The sequence below is a fragment of the Capricornis sumatraensis genome, chromosome 9 (assembly GCF_032405125.1).
Source record: "Capricornis sumatraensis isolate serow.1 chromosome 9, serow.2, whole genome shotgun sequence".
Classification (NCBI taxonomy): Eukaryota; Metazoa; Chordata; class Mammalia; order Artiodactyla; family Bovidae; genus Capricornis; species Capricornis sumatraensis.
The window spans coordinates 9196393-9216010 of record NC_091077.1 but is presented as its reverse complement, the minus strand read 5'-3'; the positions used below and the strand labels follow the sequence as shown (position 1 = coordinate 9216010).

Below are 19618 nucleotides of genomic sequence, written 5' to 3'. Positions count from 1 at the left end.
AGGAGATGGAGGTTTGGGGTCTTCCCAGCATCCTACCAGTGTCAGGACACTACCCCCACTCTCCTGCTGAGAAATTCTGCCAGGAGCCACATCCTTCAAGTTCTCTTACACCTTAGAACACCGCTACAAGGCAATTCTGGACAGGATCAAGTAAGGGCCAGGAGGGAAGCACCAGATCCACTGGGTGGTTTATCCTGGATGTGGTAAGATGATCCACCTGATGTTGAAAGGACCTCCAGGTGTCTCTCCACTGGTGTCATCATATTGCCTGAAATTCCACCTGTATGAATGGATTAATAGGACATTGTCCGTTATGAGTGGGGGTGGAACAGCATGGCAGAGGGAGGAGACTTAGGCTTGGTGGTTTGCTACACCGGAGTGCCTTTCAGATGGGCAACTTAGGCTAGAGGCTTGTTCTCTTCGAACCTCAGTTTGCTCTTCTCCTAAATAGGTAACTTCCTTCCTGCCATCACGTGGGTCCCTCTGCCTGATCCCAGGGTGCTGGCCCAGAGCCCTGAGGGGAAGGTGATGCAATTATATTGCTGGCAGAATATCCTGCACACAGGGATCACTTTATGTAGAGCACCTGACTCACAGTAGATGTGGTTTATGTAGGACACCTGACGCACACTAGGCATATATACGTAGAGCACTCAGCATACAGAAGCAGTGCTTTACATAGAGTGTCCAACACACAGCATGTGTCCTTTGCACAGAGTACCACATGCATAGTAGGTGTGCCTTATGTAGAGACCCTGGCATGTCATAGGCATGACTTGCGGAGAGTCCCCAGCACATAGTAGGTGTGCTTTATGTACAACCCCTGGCATACAGTAGGCAGGATTTATGCAGAGTCCTTGGCACGCAGTAAATGCACTTTCTGTAGCCCACCTGGAACGTAGCAGGCACGCTTTATGCAGAGTTTCTGACACACTGTAGGCTGCTTCTTCAGGTCCCAGCACATAGAAGGCACTCTTCAAATATAGCTTTGCACCGAGTAGGCTTGCTCTAGGTGGACTACTGGCACACACTAACACAAGCACTAGTAGCCATCACTTTGCTTTCATTCCATCTTTTCTGAGGACTCCAGATTCTTCCCATTTTCCTGTGAGATCCTCTTTGGCCCCCCATCTCAAGGTCTCATTCAACATCCCACTGAGGACAGTCTGCACAGCCCACAGTCAGAGCAAGGGCGGGGCAGACCTCCACTCCCAGTTCTGTCCCCCCACCCCCTTGTGTGGACTCTGTTCTCTCTCAGCCCACCCCAGCCTGGCCCCTCATGCCTCCATGTGCCCTCGTCCGATTGCCTCCTTTATCCCTGGACTCAGTCCACTTCAGCCGCTCAGTCGTGTCCAACTCTTTGTGACCCCATAGACTGCAGGCCACCAGGCCTCCCTGTCCTCACCACCTCGCAGACTAAGATAAAGGTAATTTCCACACAGACTGAGTTCTCTGCTCCTGTTCCTGGAAGCCATGCTTCAACACAGGCCTTGGGCTGTGTGGAGGTGGGAGTTGAACTGCTGCCAGGCTTGTGCCCAGGAGGCCAGGGGCCTCAGGGCTCTGAGTTTCCAGGGTCTCTGCCGAGAAATGGTCCATGATGTCTCCCTGGTCCACCTCGGGAAGGGAGCCCTGGAGATGACTTGGGACAAGGCTGACCTTCTGTCTGTCCTGAGGATCCAGTGTCTGTTACACTGAACTGGTTCCCAGGCCTCACTTCATGTTTGGACAGCGTCCAGGTGGGGAGGAAGTAAGCATGCTGGGCGAATCAGCTGGCTTAGTCTGGAGCCTGGCAGTATTTTCTAGGGGAGGGGCTGGGTAAAGGCTTTGCACAAAAAGGGGAGAGGAAGCTGTGTGAGAGACAACCCGCTCTAGAAAGAAGGTACCAGGCTGAGGATCAAGGGGCTTGGGGTTTTGACCTGGTGTGGGGAAGGCCACTGCCCATGGCATGGTGGCTCTAGGGAATGAGCTGGCTTGGGAGAGGAGTGGATACCAGTGGGTAACTAACACACACACACACACACACACACACACAAACTGTCTGTGTGTGTCTGTCTCTTTGTCTCTATCATTCCCTCTTCCTTTGAATTTCTCTGGTCTCCATTCCCTCACCCAGCTCGTGTCTGTCTGTCTCTGAGCCCTTCTCGCCCGTCCCCAGCACTCACCCTGCCACTCACTCCCTTGCTCCTCTCCCTCTATCCATCTCTGCCTCACAGCTCACCATCACTGCCCCTTCCTTCATCCTCAGGACTCACCACCCTGCACCCCATCTGACCACAGGATGCTGGAGCTGAGCGTGTCCCGGCTGGGACTCGGGCCTGTGGCAGCCTCCCCGTGGCTGCTGCTGCTGGTGGTTGGGGCCTCCTGGCTCCTGGCCCGCGTCCTGGCCTGGACCTACACCTGCTACAACAACTCTCGCCGCCTCCGATGTTTCCCGCAGCCCCCAAAACGCAACTGGTTCTTGGGTCACCTGTACCTGGTGAGTTTCCTGGGAGATCCTGGGAGATCAGGAATGGGGCTCAGGGTTTGGGCTGGGGTCTAGAACAGCAGACAAGCCAGGGAGGCCTGGGAGGCCCCTCTTCCCTCCCTCACTCATTCCTCTGCTTTGCCATCGAGACCTTCCCCACATCCTGCCTTTCCAGCCCTAGCCTGCTTTGGGGTCCATTTCCTGCCTGCCTTGCACACATTAGGGCGCCTCTGAGGCCGGGCTGCACAGAATCTGGTACCCTGGCCTCTCCAGTCTCCACGGTGGCCTTGAGATCCTCTCAAGGGTGCTGTCCTGGGTCTGCTCTGCATGTGGCCCTTCTCCTTGTGACTTTTCACTCTGGGCTACAGCTTCCCCATCCCCATGCCTCCTCCTTCCAGGATCCCTCCTCTTTTCGAACTCCCCTCCCTCTACCAAGATGTCCCAAGGTGCTCATAGCCCAACCTGGATAAAGTTGGCCAATCACCACCCATTCTAAGAAGCCTTCTTAGACCTCTCTCTCCTCCACGCCTCCCCACTTTGTGCCTCAAACCTTGACTCTGGCTTGGCCCTGCTCCTGATTAATTAAACAGCTCAACTGTCAAATTGCTTAATAAGCACCTCTCAGTTTGGTGATGGTTCTGGGAAGCAGGCTACAGTCCATGGCTGGCTAATATTAGGATGCAAAATAAAGGTGTGATGACCTAAGTGACGAGCATGCCATCACTTCCCTCTGTCAGGGTCAAAGGGATGGGTATCCAGCTCCTCCTATCTAACAGCCTAGCTGAGAGAGGTGTCCATCTTTTCTTTCTTGTCTTGGACAAGAGCTACCACTTGGTGGAGGATTTACTGAAATTTTACTGTTTATTGTGGCAAAGTTCAGAAGGCAGGGGCATTACAAATTGCGGGGGACCGCCCGTAAAGGGTTAAGTCTTGGGAGCTGCTCGGCAGGTATGCAGAGCCTTAGGCATTGTTCCTAAGCTCCCTGTCCCGCCACCCTTGAAGAGTTTTTACAGCCCTTAAGGTCAGGGTGTCCTGCAACATGTCATAGAAGATAGATTACTTAGTATACTCTGTACACAATGGTAAGGGTCTAGTGATTGTATCCTGAGGTTAAAAAATAATCTTGTACATGTCTTAAGTCACGTACATTATCCTATAAATACTATAGCCTAATAAAGAAAGGCATCAGCCAATTGTGGTCTGATCCTCTCAACCCCATCTTTTGTCTCTCTCTTATTTTTCTTAGCGGGGACGCTCCGTTCTCTCCCTGTGCAGGTGCAACTCTTGCTTGTGCTGGCCGCGGCAACAAATCTTCATGTGAAGATTTCCTGAGATTCTGGGTCTTGAAAGCATCTCAGCGAGTCTTCCCAGGTGGTGCTAGTGGTCAAGAACCCTGCCTGCCAATGCAGGTTAGATGGAAGAAAGGGGGGTTTGATCCCTGGGTTGGGAAGATGCCCTAGAGGAGGGCACAGAAACCCACTTCAGTATTCTTGCCTGGAGAACCCCATGGACAGAGGAGCCGGGCTGCAGTCCATGGGGTCGCCAAGTCGGACATGACTGAAGTGACTTAGTGCACAAGGCACGGTGAGTCTTGGAGGCAGCAGGAACGTTACAAAGTTACTGCATTTCTTCCCTCCCCTCTAAGGGCTTGGTCATGGAGTATGGTCTTGGTCATTTTTCCTTCCTGTGGTCCCTCATGCTGTGTGACCTCAGCTGAGTCACTCTCCCTCTCTGGACCAGTCTCACCAAGTGCTTTGCATCCTCAATTTGGTAGTTGAGGGAAGGGAGTGAAAGGTTGTTGCTGAACTACGAAAAGACGCTGGGATTCTTGGCCCCTGGAGGAGAAGAATTCAGTCCGGGGCCAGAGATGAAGGTTGATTGCTCAGAGCTTTTGTGTAATAAAGTTTTATTAATGTATAAAGGAGATAGAGAAACCTTCTGACATAGGCATCAGAAGGGGGCAGAAAGAGTACCCCCTGCTTGTCTTCAGCTGGATGTTATATAGTCACTAGCAGTCTGTTAATGAAAGAAAGGAATGTCTTAAAACTCAGAATGGCACCAGGCCCCTCACCCATAAGATGTAGTTTGGGATAATCTCGGCACCAGACAATTCATCCTGGGCCATAAAACGACTGACCTGAATCTTGCAGAAGGGCAGATTACCATACAAATAGTTTTGTTTACATAGATTAGGGGAACAATGTCTGAGTATAACATACTGGTTTGTCAAGTCAGTTCTGAGCCATTAGGTAGAACTGACTTGAAGACAGTTTGGGGTAAATGCATAGTACATTAACATAGCTTAAGACAAATATTTCCATAAAAAAAATACATTGGTTAACTCAAGGTTTGAGAATAGTTAACTTCAGGTGGAACCAGGTGTCATTATGGCAACACAGTATTTTAAGAGAAACCTTTTAAATTTTGTATAGAGAAGGAAAAAAAAAAATATATATATATATCACTAGTTTGTTTCCTCCTGCCGCTTAAGAGAGATAAAAAATGTCTGACACTTGAGCCTATTTCCTCCATTTGGAGACCCCTGGCCTTCCTGCCTGTTTCCCTCTGAGGAGCAGGTCACAAAGGTGAATGTGACTTATGTTCACCTGCCAAGAGCCCCTGGGGGAATTTGTCAGGTTTGAATGAGGCGTTCTGAGGGAGAGGATACTTTACCAGGAGGCAACCCACCCTTCTTTTCTTTTGGGTGCTAAAGGTGTCAGCTTCTTCATTTATAGATGGCATAATTGAAAGTCATGTCCGTAGGTTGCAGAGAAATAGGCAGGATGTACTCTGCATGGAGCCAGTTGGGGGAGCGGGATTCATGGGTCAGAGCTGCTGTCATGAGTGAGGGACAAAATTCACACCTGTCCTTTGGGATCGGCCAGGGATGGAAGGCCCCAGGTGTGCAGATGATTTACCGCAAGGAACTGCAGGCTGTATGGACCAGCCAGAATAGGAGAGGATGTGGGACCGAAACCCAGGGACAAGCACTGAGGCCACCTTGCTACCTACAAACCTCTCCAGTGGGGATCTCTTTCTGTGACCACCCCTGGGGCTGAGACCATTCCCAGGACAAGAAAAAGGTTGGCTTCTCAAGATAAAGTCACCCTACCTGTGGGCAAGGAGCCTGTCTTCTCCCTGCACTCTGGGGTATCTCCTTGGGGCTTGGAGGTGCTTCAGGACCTCTCCTTCACATGAGGGAAGGAGCAGGGGGAAGCAGAGATTCCCTCCATCTGGGCGGGATCTGACACCCTGTCCACTGCAGCGGTTTCTTCTCGGGAATGATGTCCTTACATGCTTTCAGGTCCCCCCGACAGAGCAGGGCTTGAGAAAATCAACCCAGCTGGCAGCTAACTACTCCCATGGATATCTGATCTGGTTTGGCCCCATCACTCCCATGATCGTTTTCTGCCACCCTGACATGCTCCGGAGCATCGCCAGTGCCTCAGGTACCCATGCAGAGCTTGTGGTGGTGGGTGTCATGACACATTTGATGGATTTTAGCCCCTCCCTGCCAACTTTTTATGTGGCCCCTACAGGATCCTGCTCCCCCTTCCTCTCTTCTCTCTCAGCCACTTCCTCTTTGCTTCATGCATTTATCAAGCTCCATCTCACTGACTCCTGTTTCTTCCCATGGCCGATTGGCCTCCAACCTTGTACCCTTCTGAAGTTTATCCCCAATCTCAAGGTCTCATATCTGGACAGAGAGATCCTTGACCTGGTATGGTTGGTCAGGAACTGGCCAGCAGAAGATGTGGCAATCCAGAGAAGAAACAAAATTCTCTGCTGGGGTGTTCTGGAAGGCTTCCTGGAAGAAGAGGTGCTGGAACTAGGTCTGGAGCAATGAGAAGAAAATATTCCAAAGCAGAGGGTAGAGTGACTCAGTGGGCATCCATAGTAACCCAGGCCCCCTGCCAAGCCAGCCCTCAGTCTCACTCATCTGCAGATCCAGAGCAATGAAGGCTTCTGGCTGGTGCAGGATTGGGGGCTGCTCTTCCTGTGACATCTACCTCTCTGGTGGGCCCATTGCATTTATCCTATCCTGTGGCTCAGCCACTCTAGTTCAGTGCTCTCCTTCTCCAGTCCCCAGGAATCTCCCTAAGGAGACTCCACCCCACCCAGTCTCCCTTCCCTTGCCCTCTGCCCCTCCCATCTGAGACAGATCAGGGGAATGGGCAGCTTCTGATGGAGACCTGGGTTCAGACACCAGAATGCTGAGTGACTCTGGGAAGGGTCCTGGCTCCCTCTGGTTGCTGAAGTCTCTTTCAGCTGTTAGTGGTGGAAGTGCCACCCTGTATGGTCTAAGCAAAGAAAGGATATCAACTGACCAGCTGGATCCAGGTCTTAAACAATGTTATCAGAAATCTGTGTTCATCATTTAGTGTTCATTTGTAATGGCTTTACTCTCATCCTGGTAAAACTGAATCTCAGACGCTCAAACTCCATGGGAAAGGGAGTTCATTTACAACAGTTTTAGGAAAAGTTGAGGATTCCTTTTAATTTATCTGATTTGGGTCATAGGACCAATTCCTACAAACCTAAGATTCTGAGCATCCAGTCTTGGCACCATAGGGTCCACTGAGCTATTGTTTTGGGGCTCAGAGCAGTTGGATAATTAAGAATACAGGCCATGGATTAAAGAGTCTTGGGCTGGTGTCTCAGGTTTACTGTCCGGGAGAATGCGTGCAAGGGACTCCATCATTGAGAGCCTCAGTTTCCTTATCTGCAATATGGGGACGAAAGAGAAGTCAGGTGAACATGGTGTTTGGGATCCAAACAGGGAAAGAACCTCTCTATCTCTGTACCAGAGGGACCACAAAGATTGTATATGACCAATGTGGGGAGGGAGCCCAGGAGAAAACTCAGGACAGACAAGCAGCTGCCGGAGGTGACTCATGGGCTCAGGTGTGGATCTCTGCCCTGCAAATCCTTGCCTCTTGCTGCCGAGAAGAGTTTGAATTGGGTCCTTTCTCTTCCTCTCCAGATTCAGAGCTGGGAGGAAGGTCTCCTGTACACACAGGGCCTGGCCAGAACCTATGGGGATGTGTGCTGCTTGTGGGGCACGGGAGGCTGGCATGTGGTCACCTGCATCTTCCACCCCACCGCTCCAGGTAGACGTACTCTTGGCCATGGCTTGCCTGCTGCCACATCCTCTGTGCTGGGTGCAGACACAGCGGGCTGTGGTAGAGATGCCGCTACCTCTTTCTTATCTGGACTCTCACCTGCCTTCTCACACCTGCCTACTTCTAGTCATGTCTACTCACACCTAGGGCATATCTGTGTGCTGTCTGCTGTAGGCTATGTCTGGTCAGCTTTATGTTTCTACCTGGTTTCTGATTACAGCTGGTACATGTTTTACCTGGTGACACGTGGTATATGATTAAACCTGGGCTCAGAAAGACATGGTCTCAATCACATCTGGAGTTGCTTTAGCTGTGGCCAAGGACATCTGAGGCATTTTGGGGTTTGTCTTTTTCTTGCCTGAGATGGTGTTAGTGATTATCTGGTTCTCCTGCTTGTCACGTCTGGGTCACGTTTCAGGTTTGTTTGAGGTCTGAGACTCAGGGTCGTTTTCAGACATGCTAGTGACCTTATGTGATCTTGTTTGATGCCTGTCTTAGGGTATGTCTGAGTCATGTCTGGGGCCCAACCGGGGACACACCTGGTTCAGGTCTGTGACATCAGTGTATGTAAGCCCTGTGTGAGACTCATGCTGGGCAAATTCAGGCCAAGTTAGACTGTCTTCAGGTCCATGTGTCATATCAGGCTGTGTCATCCATGTTGGGGCCATGTCAGGACATGTTAACACATGGGGCCATGTCACATATCTCAGGAGAGGTCAGAGTGCAGGGGCAGACGTGGTGTTCTAGGTCCCCATAAAGATGTTTTGTAGAGTGCTGGGCTATGCCTGTGTCTTCATAACATGTTGGACCATGTAGGAGCCACGTCAGGGAATGCTGGGGCATGTTGTATCTTGTTGGAGTGTTTCTGAGCACCTAAGAGTTGTGTCTATGGGCTCTGCCTTTGCTCTCCTCTGTCCTGCAGCCTGGTCTGGTCCCCCTACCCCACGCCCGTCACCTCTCCACCTGGCTTCTGGCTTCCAGTTCTCTTGGCCCCATTCCTGCTATGCAGGGCTCAGAGCAGGAATGCAGATTCCTGGCTGGGATCCTCTATTCCACACAAAATTTCCTCCTTTCCCCATCTCCCTGGCCCCTGATAGTCCTCCTTCATGTCAGCTGCTGTCACACCCAAGAACATGGATTTCTACAAATTTCTGAAGCCCTGGCTGGGTAACTATGAGCGAAGGGGATTGGGGACAACCCTGGGGACCCAGAAGAAAGTTCTGCCTTTTGCCCACTCCCCGTGGCTATCTCTGCTAGGGGATGGGCTCCTGCTAAGTGCTGGTGACAAGTGGAGCAGGCACCGTCGCTTGCTGACACCCACCTTCCACTTCAACATCCTGAAGCCCTATATGAAGATTTTCACCAAGAGCACAGACATCATGCATGTGAGTCTCTTGAATCCAGGGTCCCATCTGGACTATTGGGGATAACGGGGACTCAGAGACACCTTGTCTGGAACCTGGCTCTTGTGGGTGGCTTTAAGGCCATGGGCTCTTCCTTTCGGAACCGTGGTTTCCACTGTTGAAAAATAAGGATTATGTGATCCCTGCTTTGTAGGGTGGCCAAGATGACCTAATGGAATCATGTCTCTGGCACATAAGAGAGGCTCAGAAGGTGTTAGTTTCTACATTTTCCTCAAAGAGGCCTTGGAATCTTGAGACATGTTTGCTAAAAATGATGAATATTTTGTAGTAGTTATTCTAGAGTAACAAGTCACTTAAAAACAGTAAGTGCTTGGTATTGAGAAGTCTGTGAGTCAGCTGGCTGGTTCTTCTGGATGTAGATTGGACCACTAGTGTATCTGTGATCAGATAGGGAGTTTTGCTGATCTAGGGTCATTCTTCTCACATATTTTGGGCTTGGCTGGTTGCAGGCTGATCTCAAATGGCCTTACTCCAGGCAAAGGACTTCCTTTCATGTGGTTCTCTCCCTTTAGAATGCATCTCAGGTTTGTTCACATGGCAGAAGCAGGGTTCCAACAGCCTGACAGGAAGCTGCAATGCTGCTTGGGAGCTTGGTTTAGGACCATCTACTCATCATTTCCACCAGAGTCTATTGGGCAAAGCAGAGCTTCCCCTGGTGGTTCAGTGGTAAAGAATTTGCCAGCAATGTAGGAGACACGGGTTTGATCCCTGGGTTGGGAACATCCCCTGGAGGAGGGAATGGAAACCCATTCCAGTATTCTTGCTGGGAGAATCCCATGAACAGAGGAGTCTAGCAGGCTGTGATCCATGAGTTCTCTAAGAGCCAGACAGGACTGACCAACTAAGCATAGCACACATTGGCGAAAGTAGATTCAAGGCCAGCTCAGAATCAAAGGAGGCTCCACCTACTAATAGAAGTTACTGAAAAAGCACATTGCAAAGGGTTTGGATATATATACACAGGGAAGGTCAGGAGTTTGTGACTTGGCTGTGTCTTTTCCATACTTGCAAGCTGACAAGGGAGCTTGTTTTGTGGATTCTGTCAGAAGACATGAGAGTCCTGGGTCACTGACAAAGGATAGTTTTTTATTCTTGGCATAGCAAATGGCACCTTCTTCTTGCTGGTTTGCATTCTTCCTCCAAGTCAACAAATCCCATGTGGATGGCAAATGTGGACTTTGACTGATACCTACTCAAGTAGTATGTTTTATTATTGGGTGGAAGAATACTAGATTTAGGGTGTCTGTGACTTTTAGAACTAGAAGCAGGCCTGATGTTTTCCCAGGAGGAGACTTTACCTCACTCTTAAAGATTGTTTGCTGCAAACACAGCTCTGAGAAATAGTCCAGGTAAAGAACATCATGGACTACCAATTTTTTGGCATACCCAGCAAGATTACGTAAAAGTATTCAGGGCCCATGGAGAACTACCTCTCTAAACATAGGGACAGTTTATTCATCAGTTTCCATCAGTGAAGGTGATGAAAGCTAAAATTTGCTTAGCACTTAACTTTATGCAGTAAGTTGACCAAGGATACAGAGAGCAGGAGGGTGAGCCAAGATTTAAAGCCAGGTCTCCTGACTCCAGTCATGAGAACTTCATGTCCTTAGCAGTAACAGCTTCCACTCCTACTCAAGCCTGATACTCTCTGGAGATGGTTTCCTGGGGCCAAGAGGCAGGGTCTGAGGGAGTCCACTCAGGTGGTTGGGAATGGGCCCTAACACTGTCTTCTTCTCTGTCCAGACCAAGTGGGAGCGCCTGGTCACCCAAGGCCACACCCGTCTGGACATGTTTGAACACCTCAGCCTCCTGACCCTGGACAGTCTGCAGAAATGTGTCTTCAGTTTTGATAGCAATTGCCAGGAGTGAGTCTCAGCTAAGAGCCTGGGAACATGAGTCATAGACCCAAGGTAGTAGACTGAGGAGGGCCTTCCTGAAGGAGGTGGCCCAGAGCAGGACAACCCAGGACAGGAAATGGAAAGAGAAGGAGCTATCCGTTCAGGTCGGTAGACCTGTTTGATAAAAAGAGCAGAAGGCTAGAATGAGAAAAGTATGTGCAATAGTGAGGAGAGACGTTGGAAATAAGGTTGAAGAAGTGGGCAGGTAATATCTTAAAGACATTCTGAAGCCAGGCAAAGCGAATCTGACTCAAAAGAATCCAACTGTCATATAGACATTGGATGTAAGAAGACTAGGGAAGGGGCTGGGCCACTGACTAGCTGGGAGAGGATAAGGTATGAGCTGGGTGGACAGTTCTGGAAAGGAGACGGGAGCAGTGAGAGAGACAGGAGAGAAACACGATATCTAGGCTGTGCTCCAGGTGCCTGGGGCATGGAGTCCGCTCATGGAGATGGGATGTGGGTTGAGACGAGTCTGAAGAGTCACATCTTCTGGCTCATCCCCCCACTGTATCTGTGAGCCATTTGTTCTTGGAGACTCAATTCCTGAAGGGAGGTAGCCCCTGGCTTCTGGGCTTCAGGTGTTTCAAGTTGCTTCCTCCCTTCAGGCTCTCTTCCTGTAGGAAGCCCGGTAAATATATCACCGCCATCTTGGAGCTCAGCGAGCTTGTGGCAAAGCGGAACAGGCGGATCTTCCTGCACACGGACTTCCTATACTTCCTCACCCCGGACGGGCGGCGCTTCCGCAGGGCCTGCCGCCTAGTGCACGACTTCACCGATGCCGTCCTCCAGGAGCGGCGCCGCACTCTCCCCAAGGAGAATGTTGATGACTTCCTTAAGGCCAAGGCAAAGACCAAGACTTTGGACTTCATTGATGTGCTTCTGCTGACCAAGGTGGGTTCCTCTGGGACCTGAGTTCAAGAGGTAGAAGGGACTTTGATCTGATCAAAGAATTTGAATGGGATGTAGAAGATCCTGGGAAGCCCTGGAAGGGGCTTGTGGAACGGAGGGATGGGTCAGGGATAAGTTTTAGAGATGACCATGTGGAATATTGCCTGTGGGAGACTACTAAGTCTGAAACTGTGAGGGGCCTGAGATTTCACTCAAATGGGTAACTAATAAGTCAGTCTACCACAGAGATAGACTGTGTACATATATATGTGTATGTACAGTATACATACAGAATCCTGGATCAGAGCAGCCCATTTATTACTCATGGCAAAAACAGTAACCAGAGTAGAACTGTAGCTCTGCTACCCCATTCCTAAATTCCTTTGATGGCTCAAGTATGCTATTACCTGTACATGGCAATCATACTTGCATCACAGTAAAAGTACATACCTCCAGATTTTTAAATTTGGAACTTATACAAGACAGCTGATACATTTTCCCCTTTCTCCCTATGGGGAGAGGGAGAGAGAGAGACACAGGGAGAGAGATTATTCTGGAGCTTAAACAAATTATTTTTGGTAAGAAGGCAAAGTCTAAAGTTTTTATATTTTTATAACCCAGGTTGTAACCCAGGTTGCCAGGAACTTTTTTTTTTTCCCTCAGGAATCCCTCATTATTTTGAAATATAAAAATAATTATGGGTGACTGATTATTTTTTCACCAGGGACAACACAGGAGACAAAGAGGTCAAGGAGGAGGTCTCTGGGGTGGGGCCTCTGGTGACAGAGTGCACAGGTGGTTTAAAATCTCAGGGTGGGCTTGGGTCTCTGGATGGATAATGGGGCTTCAGAGATTGTCTCAGTTTAGCCTCAGAAACCCTCTGAGCTAGAGGAATTCTAGGGATCTTGCTTTCTCTCCAGGACGAAGATGGGAAGAGATTGTCAGACGAAGACATCCGGGCTGAAGCTGACACCTTTATGTTTGAGGGTGAGGCACCAGTGTGAGAAAATGTAGGGATAGGGTGTCTCTAAAGCCAGGAACTAGCCCAGTGGACCCTGGACCACCCCATCCCTCTCCATCCTCCTCATGGGCTTTACCATGGGGGTGTTGTCCACCCTGTGGTGCTGAAGCAGTCCAGAGACACAAGTCTTTCTGGATGCCCCCAGGCCATGATACTACAGCCAGTGGCCTCTCCTGGATTCTGTACAACCTTGCAAAGCACCCAGAATATCAGGAGCGCTGCCGGCAGAAGGTGCAAGAGCTCCTGAGGGACCGTGAGTCTAAAGAGATTGAATGGTGAGTGCAAGTCTTCATGGCCTTTTTCTGAGCCCTTTTCATTGCCTCTGCTCCCTGGCTGGGGAAGAGAGAAATTTTTTGTGTGCATTCTGTCACTTACTGGAAATAGGAACAGAACACAGAGGCAGGATCTCATACCCAGCATGTGTGTGTGTGTGTGTGTGTGTGTGTGTGTGTGTGCCACGTGTGCGCGCACAAGCTGAGTTGCTTCAGTTGTGTCCGACTCTGTGTGACCATATGGACTACAGCCCCGCCAGGCTCCTCTGTCCACAGGATTCTCTAGGCAAGAATACTGGCATGGATTGCCATGCTCTCCTTCAGGGGATCTTCCTAACCCAGGGAATGAATCTGCATCTCTTACATCTCCTGCACTGGCAGGCAGGTTCTTTACTGCTAGTGCCACCTGGGAAGCCCACTCAGCATGGATAGGAGGACAAAATTTGCTGGCTTTTGGCAGAGAAACCTGGATTTCTGAGATAATTAACAACAATATGTGAGGACAGATGATGCCACTTAGCACAAATTCAGTAAGTGAACTTCGCCTCCACTCCCTGACTGTTTTCTCTGAAATTACATGTTTTCAAACATCTTCACGTCCTGAGTATTTGCTAATCTCCTGCCCCTTAATTCCTCATATTGTTGAGTCTAGGATTCACTAGGATCACATGTGTATTAAAGACATCCAACTCCTTTCTTGGAACATCTGCAGCTTCATCCATCTAATCCCTACTTAGGAAACACTGCCATACTGCCTCTCTGTCCCCAATTCTATGCCATCTCCAATTCTTCCCAGCTCCATTCCGTATGCTGGAGACTCAGGAAGGACCAGACCCAGTCTTTGCTTTTAAGGAGCTCCTAACCTGCTGTAGAAATAGTCCCAGGTCAGGACACTCCCAGTGTACATGGGGAGGGCTGGGATTTGGAACAAGAGGGGCCAAGTTGAGGGTGGAAAGAAGTGCCTCGGCAGAGACTCTGAGATATATAATCAGTAGATTTTTGGGTGCATTTGAGGTACATTTAGGTCAAGAAGACAGCTGGGAGAAAATGAAGAACTTGGGGGAAGGGATGAGAAAGAGGGAGAGTGAGAGAGAGAAAGGAAGGAGGGAGGGAGGAATTTGACTTGAATATATAATTGACCTGTGGAAAGAGATTACCTCATAATATTAATACACAGTATCCCAGAGTGTGAAGTGGATATCCGTTTTTGAATATTCAGGGAATCTTTAGGCTTTTAATTGAGTCTAAAATTTTAGCAAAAAGATTGTATTCACATGTTCTTAATTTAACCTTAGATACTCTTGTTGCTATGGTAAACCATATATTCTATCTGGATTGAGAAATAATAGAAGTTTAATTGAAAACTATGCATTCACATTTCTTGGTAAGTTTAATTCAGGTATTTTATATCATCACCATCATTTTTTCTTTTATTATTTTTCTAACTGTTATTTCTAATAGAAAAACTGATAATTTATGAATATAAATTTCTTGCCCAGTGAACATAGGAAATGCTAAATATTGAGTCTCATATCCATAAGAAAAATAAAGATTGTTTCCTAAAATCTCAGGAACAACTGGGAAGCTACGAGTAAAAAAGTTAATTCATCCTGCTTCTCATGTCTTATAAGAAAGTAACATCCACATGAATCAAAAGATTTAAAAAATGATGACGTCTTAAAGGCTCTAGAAGAAACCATGGGAGGTTATAGCTCCAGAGTAGGGAAGACTCTATTTTTGAGACTAATCCTAAGAGACATACAAGAAAAGATTGATATACTATTTCATGAAATAGATAAAGAGTGGTGTGTATGGTATTCAGTATGCTAGTACATAATTTTTTAATGTGAAAAATACCTTTGGAAGGATACATAATCACTAGACAAACTATAAGAAAGGGAGAGGAGTGCTATTGGTCCATAGATTTGGTGTTTTGTAGTTTTCCAATTTTGAGCTAGTTAACTGTATTTCAGTTCAGTTCAGTTCAGTTCAGTCACTCAGTCATATCCGACTCTTTGTGACCCCATGGACTGCAGCACACCAGGCTTCCATGTCCATCACCAACTCCTGGAGTTTACTGAAACTCATGTCCATTAAGTCAGTGATGCCATCCAAACATCTCATCCTCTGTCATCCCCTTTTCCTCCTGCCTTCAATCTTTCCCAGCATCAGGGTCTTTTCAAATAAGTCAGTTCTTAGCATCAGGTGGCCAAAGTATTGGAGTTTCAGCTTTAGCATCAGTCCTTCCAATGAATATTCAGGACTGATTTCCTTTAGGATGGACTGGTTGGATCTCCCTGCAGTCCAAGGGACTCTCAAGAGTCTTCTCCAACACCACAGCTCAAAAGCATCAATTCTTCAGTGCTCAGCTTTCTTTGTGGTCCAACTCTCACATCCATGCATAACTACTGGAAAAAACAGCTTTGACTAGATGGACCTTTTTGGCAAAGTAATGTCTCTGCTTTTTAATATAGTGTCTAGATTGGTCATAGTTTTTCTTCCAAGGAGTAAGAGTCTTTTAATTTCATGGCTGCAGTCACCATCTGGAGTGATTTTGGAGCCCAAGAAAATAAAGTCTCACTGGTTGCCCTATCTATTTGCCATGAAGTGGTGGGACCGAATACCTTAGTTTTCTGAATATTGAGTTTTAAGCCAACTTTTTCACTTTCCTCTTTCACTTTCATCAAGAGGCTCTTTAGTTCTTTGCCTTGGCTTCCCTGGTGGCTCAGAGGGTAACTGTATTTAATTATTTTTAATTGGAGGATAATTGCTTTACAATGTTGTGTTGGTTTCTGCCATACAGCAACACGAACTGGTCATAACTACAGACACACACACACACACACACACACACACACATACATGCACACACCCTCCCTCTTGAGCCTGCTTCCTATCAGCTCCTTATCCCACCACTCTAGGTCATCACAGAGTGCTAGGCTGGGCTCCTCATGTTATATAGTAGATTCCCTCTAGCTACTCTGTGGATCACAATAAACTGTGGAAAATTCTGAAAGAGATGGGAATACCAGACCACCTAACCTGCCTCTTGAGAAATCTGTATGCAGGTCAGGAAGCAACAGTTAGAACTGGACATGGAACAAGAGACTGGTTCCAAATAGGAAAAGGAGTACGTCAAGGCTGTATATTGTCACCCTGCTTATTTAACTTCTATGCAGAGTACATCATGAGAAACGCTGGACTGGAAAAAACACAAGCTGGAATCAAGACTGCTGGGAGAAATATCAATCACCTCAGATATGCAGATGACACCACCCTTATGGCAGAAAGTGAAGAGGAGCTAAAAAGCCTCTTGATGAAAGTGAAAGAGGAGAGTGAAAAAATTGGCTTAAAGCTCAACATTCAGAAAATGAAGATCATGGCATCTGGTCCCATCACTTCATGGGAAATAGATGGGGAAACTGTAGAAACAGTGTCAGACTTTATTTTTTTGGGCTCCAAAATCACTGCAGATGGTGACTGCAGCCATGAAATTAAAAAACGCTTACTCCTTGGAAGGTAAGTTATGACCAACATAGATAATATATTCAAAAGCAGAGACATTACTTTGCCGACTAAGGTCCCTCTAGTCAAGGCTATGTTTTTTCCTGTGGTCATGTATGGATGTGAGAGTTGGACTGTGAAGAAGGCTAAGCACCGAAGAATTGATGCTTTTGAACTGTGGTGTTGGAGAAGACTCTTGAGAGTCCCTTGGACTGCAAGGAGATCCAACCAGTCCATTCTGAAGGAGATCAACCCTGGGATTTCTTTGGAAGGAATGATGCTCAAGCTGAAGCTCCAGTACTTTGGACACCTCATGCAAAGAGTTGACTCATTGAAAAAGACTCTGATACTGGGAGAGATTGGGGACAGGAGGAAAAGGGGACGACCCAGGATGAGATGGCTGGATGGCATCATGGACTTGATGGACGTGAGTCTGAGTGAACTCCGGGAGATGGTGATGGACAGGGAGGCCTGGCATGCTGCGATTCATGGGGTCGCAACGAGTCGGACACGACTGAGCGACTGAACTGAACTGAAGTGTATATTTGTCAATGCTACTTTCTAAATTCTACTGGATCTTATCTGCAATGCTTATAAAAACTTTTCCAGTGAATTCTCTTTCACTGTCTGCCAAAATGATGCATTTACTCCACATTTCAAATGACATTACCCTCCTTTTTTTCTCCTGTTTAATTGCATTAGCTAGTATCTCTAGTCCTGTAATAAATAAGATAAACATTCAATCTGTTTCCTGCTCATTTACCTTTTGATTTTGCAATCTTGCCATAAAGAATGTTCCACATTCATACAAATTTGTAAATATTTCTATGGTTCACTTTTTGTTGATTTCAGAAAAGCTTCTAAAAATATCTGACTAAATTTTGTCTAGTACTTCTGTGATATTGCTTTTCTTTCTCTCTTTTTAAAAACCATTTTATTGAGGTATGATAATCAAAGGAAAAGCTGTATGTATTTATGTATATGACTTCGTGAGTTTGGAGATATTTGATCCGTCTGTGATTTTGTTCTAGGCAGAGAGGATCTTATAGGGCACCAGGAGGGCTGGGGGGTGGTGTCTCTCTTTTTTCACCCCAGATAATTGTCATGGGGTTTCCTTAGGGACGACCTGGCCCAGTTGCCCTTCCTGACCATGTGCATCAAGGAGAGTCTGCGGCTGCACCCCCCAGTCACGGCCATCTCCCGCCGCTGTACCCAGGACACTGTACTTCCAGATGGCCGGGTCACCCCCAAAGGTGACCATAATGATTAGGGGAGGAGGTTCCTGGTAGGAAGAGGGGCCCGTCAGGCAGGTTGGAGCTAGTTCTGATTGGTCCCTCCTCTTCCACAGGTGTTATCTGCGTCATTGATATTTTTGGGACCCACCACAACCCATCTGTGTGGCCAGACCCTGAGGTGATGCCTCTGCCACGCCATACTTCCATCATTCCTGTCCATTCCCTTTGGGGGACCCAAAGGCGACTACAGAATTCTGATTGGCAAATCAAACATCACCTCCTTCCCGTTATACACATATCTGCCTCTCCAAGGATGGACGTCCTGGGAGATACCACTCAGTAACCCTGTCTTGTCTTGCCCCCAGGTCTATGACCCCTTCCGCTTCGACCCAGAAAACATCAAGGGGAGGTCACCTCTGGCTTTTATCCCCTTCTCAGCGGGTCCCAGGTGAGGACATTGGGCATTTGAGGTGAGGATGGAGTAGCCGGGGCGGGGTTCTGGGGCTGAGATTCCAAGCGTGACTGTGGGGGCAGGAAAGGGGCAAAACTGAAGATGGTCAGAGTTCTGGCACTCCTTCTCTCCCATCCTGGGAGTGGTAGTGGGCGCAAAGCGGGGTCTGCAGTATGCTGAGAGCAGGGTTCCTTTGTCTGCTGGTCTGCATTCTAGACTGAGGTCTGCGCTAGGCTCAGGGGATATATGCAAGTCCACGAGGGGGATCCCAGGCATGGTTAGCTTTCTCTAACTCTGCCAGTCAGATTTCAGGCACTGTGGGTCCGAGATGAGGGTTCCGTGTAGTCAGAGCCCCGACTCCTTCCACAGGAACTGCATTGGACAGACGTTTGCCATGACTGAGATGAAGGTGGTCCTCGCTCTCACCCTGCTGCGCTTCCGTTTACTGCCAGACAAGGAGGAGCCACGCAGGAAGCGGGAGCTGATTCTGCGCGCGGAGGGTGGACTTTGGCTGCAGGTGGAGCCGCTGAGCGCAAGCCCTCAGTGACTGAATGAGCCACTACCACCCTGCCTGGGACTCTCTATCGTCAAAAGGGCCCAGAGCTCCCCCTGCTGGCTCTCGGTGAGACTAATGCAAACGTGACGACAGCATTCTATTCCTGGGAGTCTGCAACGGCCTCACCCCAGTTCCGTTCACGTGTTCACGTTTGCCTGAGTCTCACCGAGAGCCAACAGGGGGCGCTCTGGGAGCTTTTGAAGGTACAGCGAGTAGGCGTGGTTGATTGGAGGCGGGACCAGTTGCCATGTGCCCATTATTACCGCTTTAGCTGAGTCCCAGGGACGCGGGAGCCTGGTGGGCTGCCGTCTATGGGATCGCACAGAGTCGGACACGACTGAAGCGACTTAGCAGCAGCAACAGCTGACTACCAGACTGGCACTGTGGTAGAGAATCTGCCTGCCAATGCTGGAGATGCAAGAGATGCGGGTTGGATCCCTGGGTGGGGAGTATCCCCTGGAGAAGGAAATGGCAACCCACTCCAGTATTCTGGACTGTAAAATTTCATGGACAGAGGAACCTGGCAGGTTACAGTTCATGGGGTCACCCTGAGCACACATGGATATATGCACGGCTGACTACAGGACCCTATGCTGAAAACTTGATTTTCCCAGAACCCAAACATGGGCAATAGGAAGCCACATGATGTGTCTGAGCAGAAGAGGGACCAGGGTTAAGGGTGGACTTAAGAGGTGGCGAGTGTTCTTCAGTATATGTTGGAGTCTGGGAGGAATCCAATATATATGAATACATCAAATCTGTGGTTACTCCAGATCTCC

The 19618-nt window shown here is 48.4% G+C and overlaps 1 protein-coding gene across 2 annotated transcripts; it reads left to right on the top strand.

Annotated features, from left to right (window-relative positions):
• The first annotated feature begins 2278 nt into the window (after nt 1-2278).
• LOC138085385 (prostaglandin E2 omega-hydroxylase CYP4F21) lies at nt 2279-18830 on the top strand. 2 transcript variants are annotated; one of them, XM_068979727.1, is made up of 12 exons: nt 2279-2476; nt 7449-7575; nt 8701-8754; nt 8845-8972; nt 10755-10876; nt 11533-11803; nt 12721-12787; nt 12967-13096; nt 17717-17850; nt 17946-18010; nt 18198-18280; nt 18653-18830. In XM_068979727.1, the coding sequence occupies exons 1-12, from the start codon at nt 2279-2281 to the stop codon at nt 18828-18830; spliced, it is 1557 nt and encodes a 518-aa protein (XP_068835828.1). The 2 variants fall into 2 exon arrangements, with proteins under 2 accessions (XP_068835828.1, XP_068835827.1); XM_068979726.1 differs by lacking the exon at nt 7449-7575 and adding an exon at nt 5769-5913.
• The last annotated feature ends 788 nt before the right edge of the window (nt 18831-19618 follow it).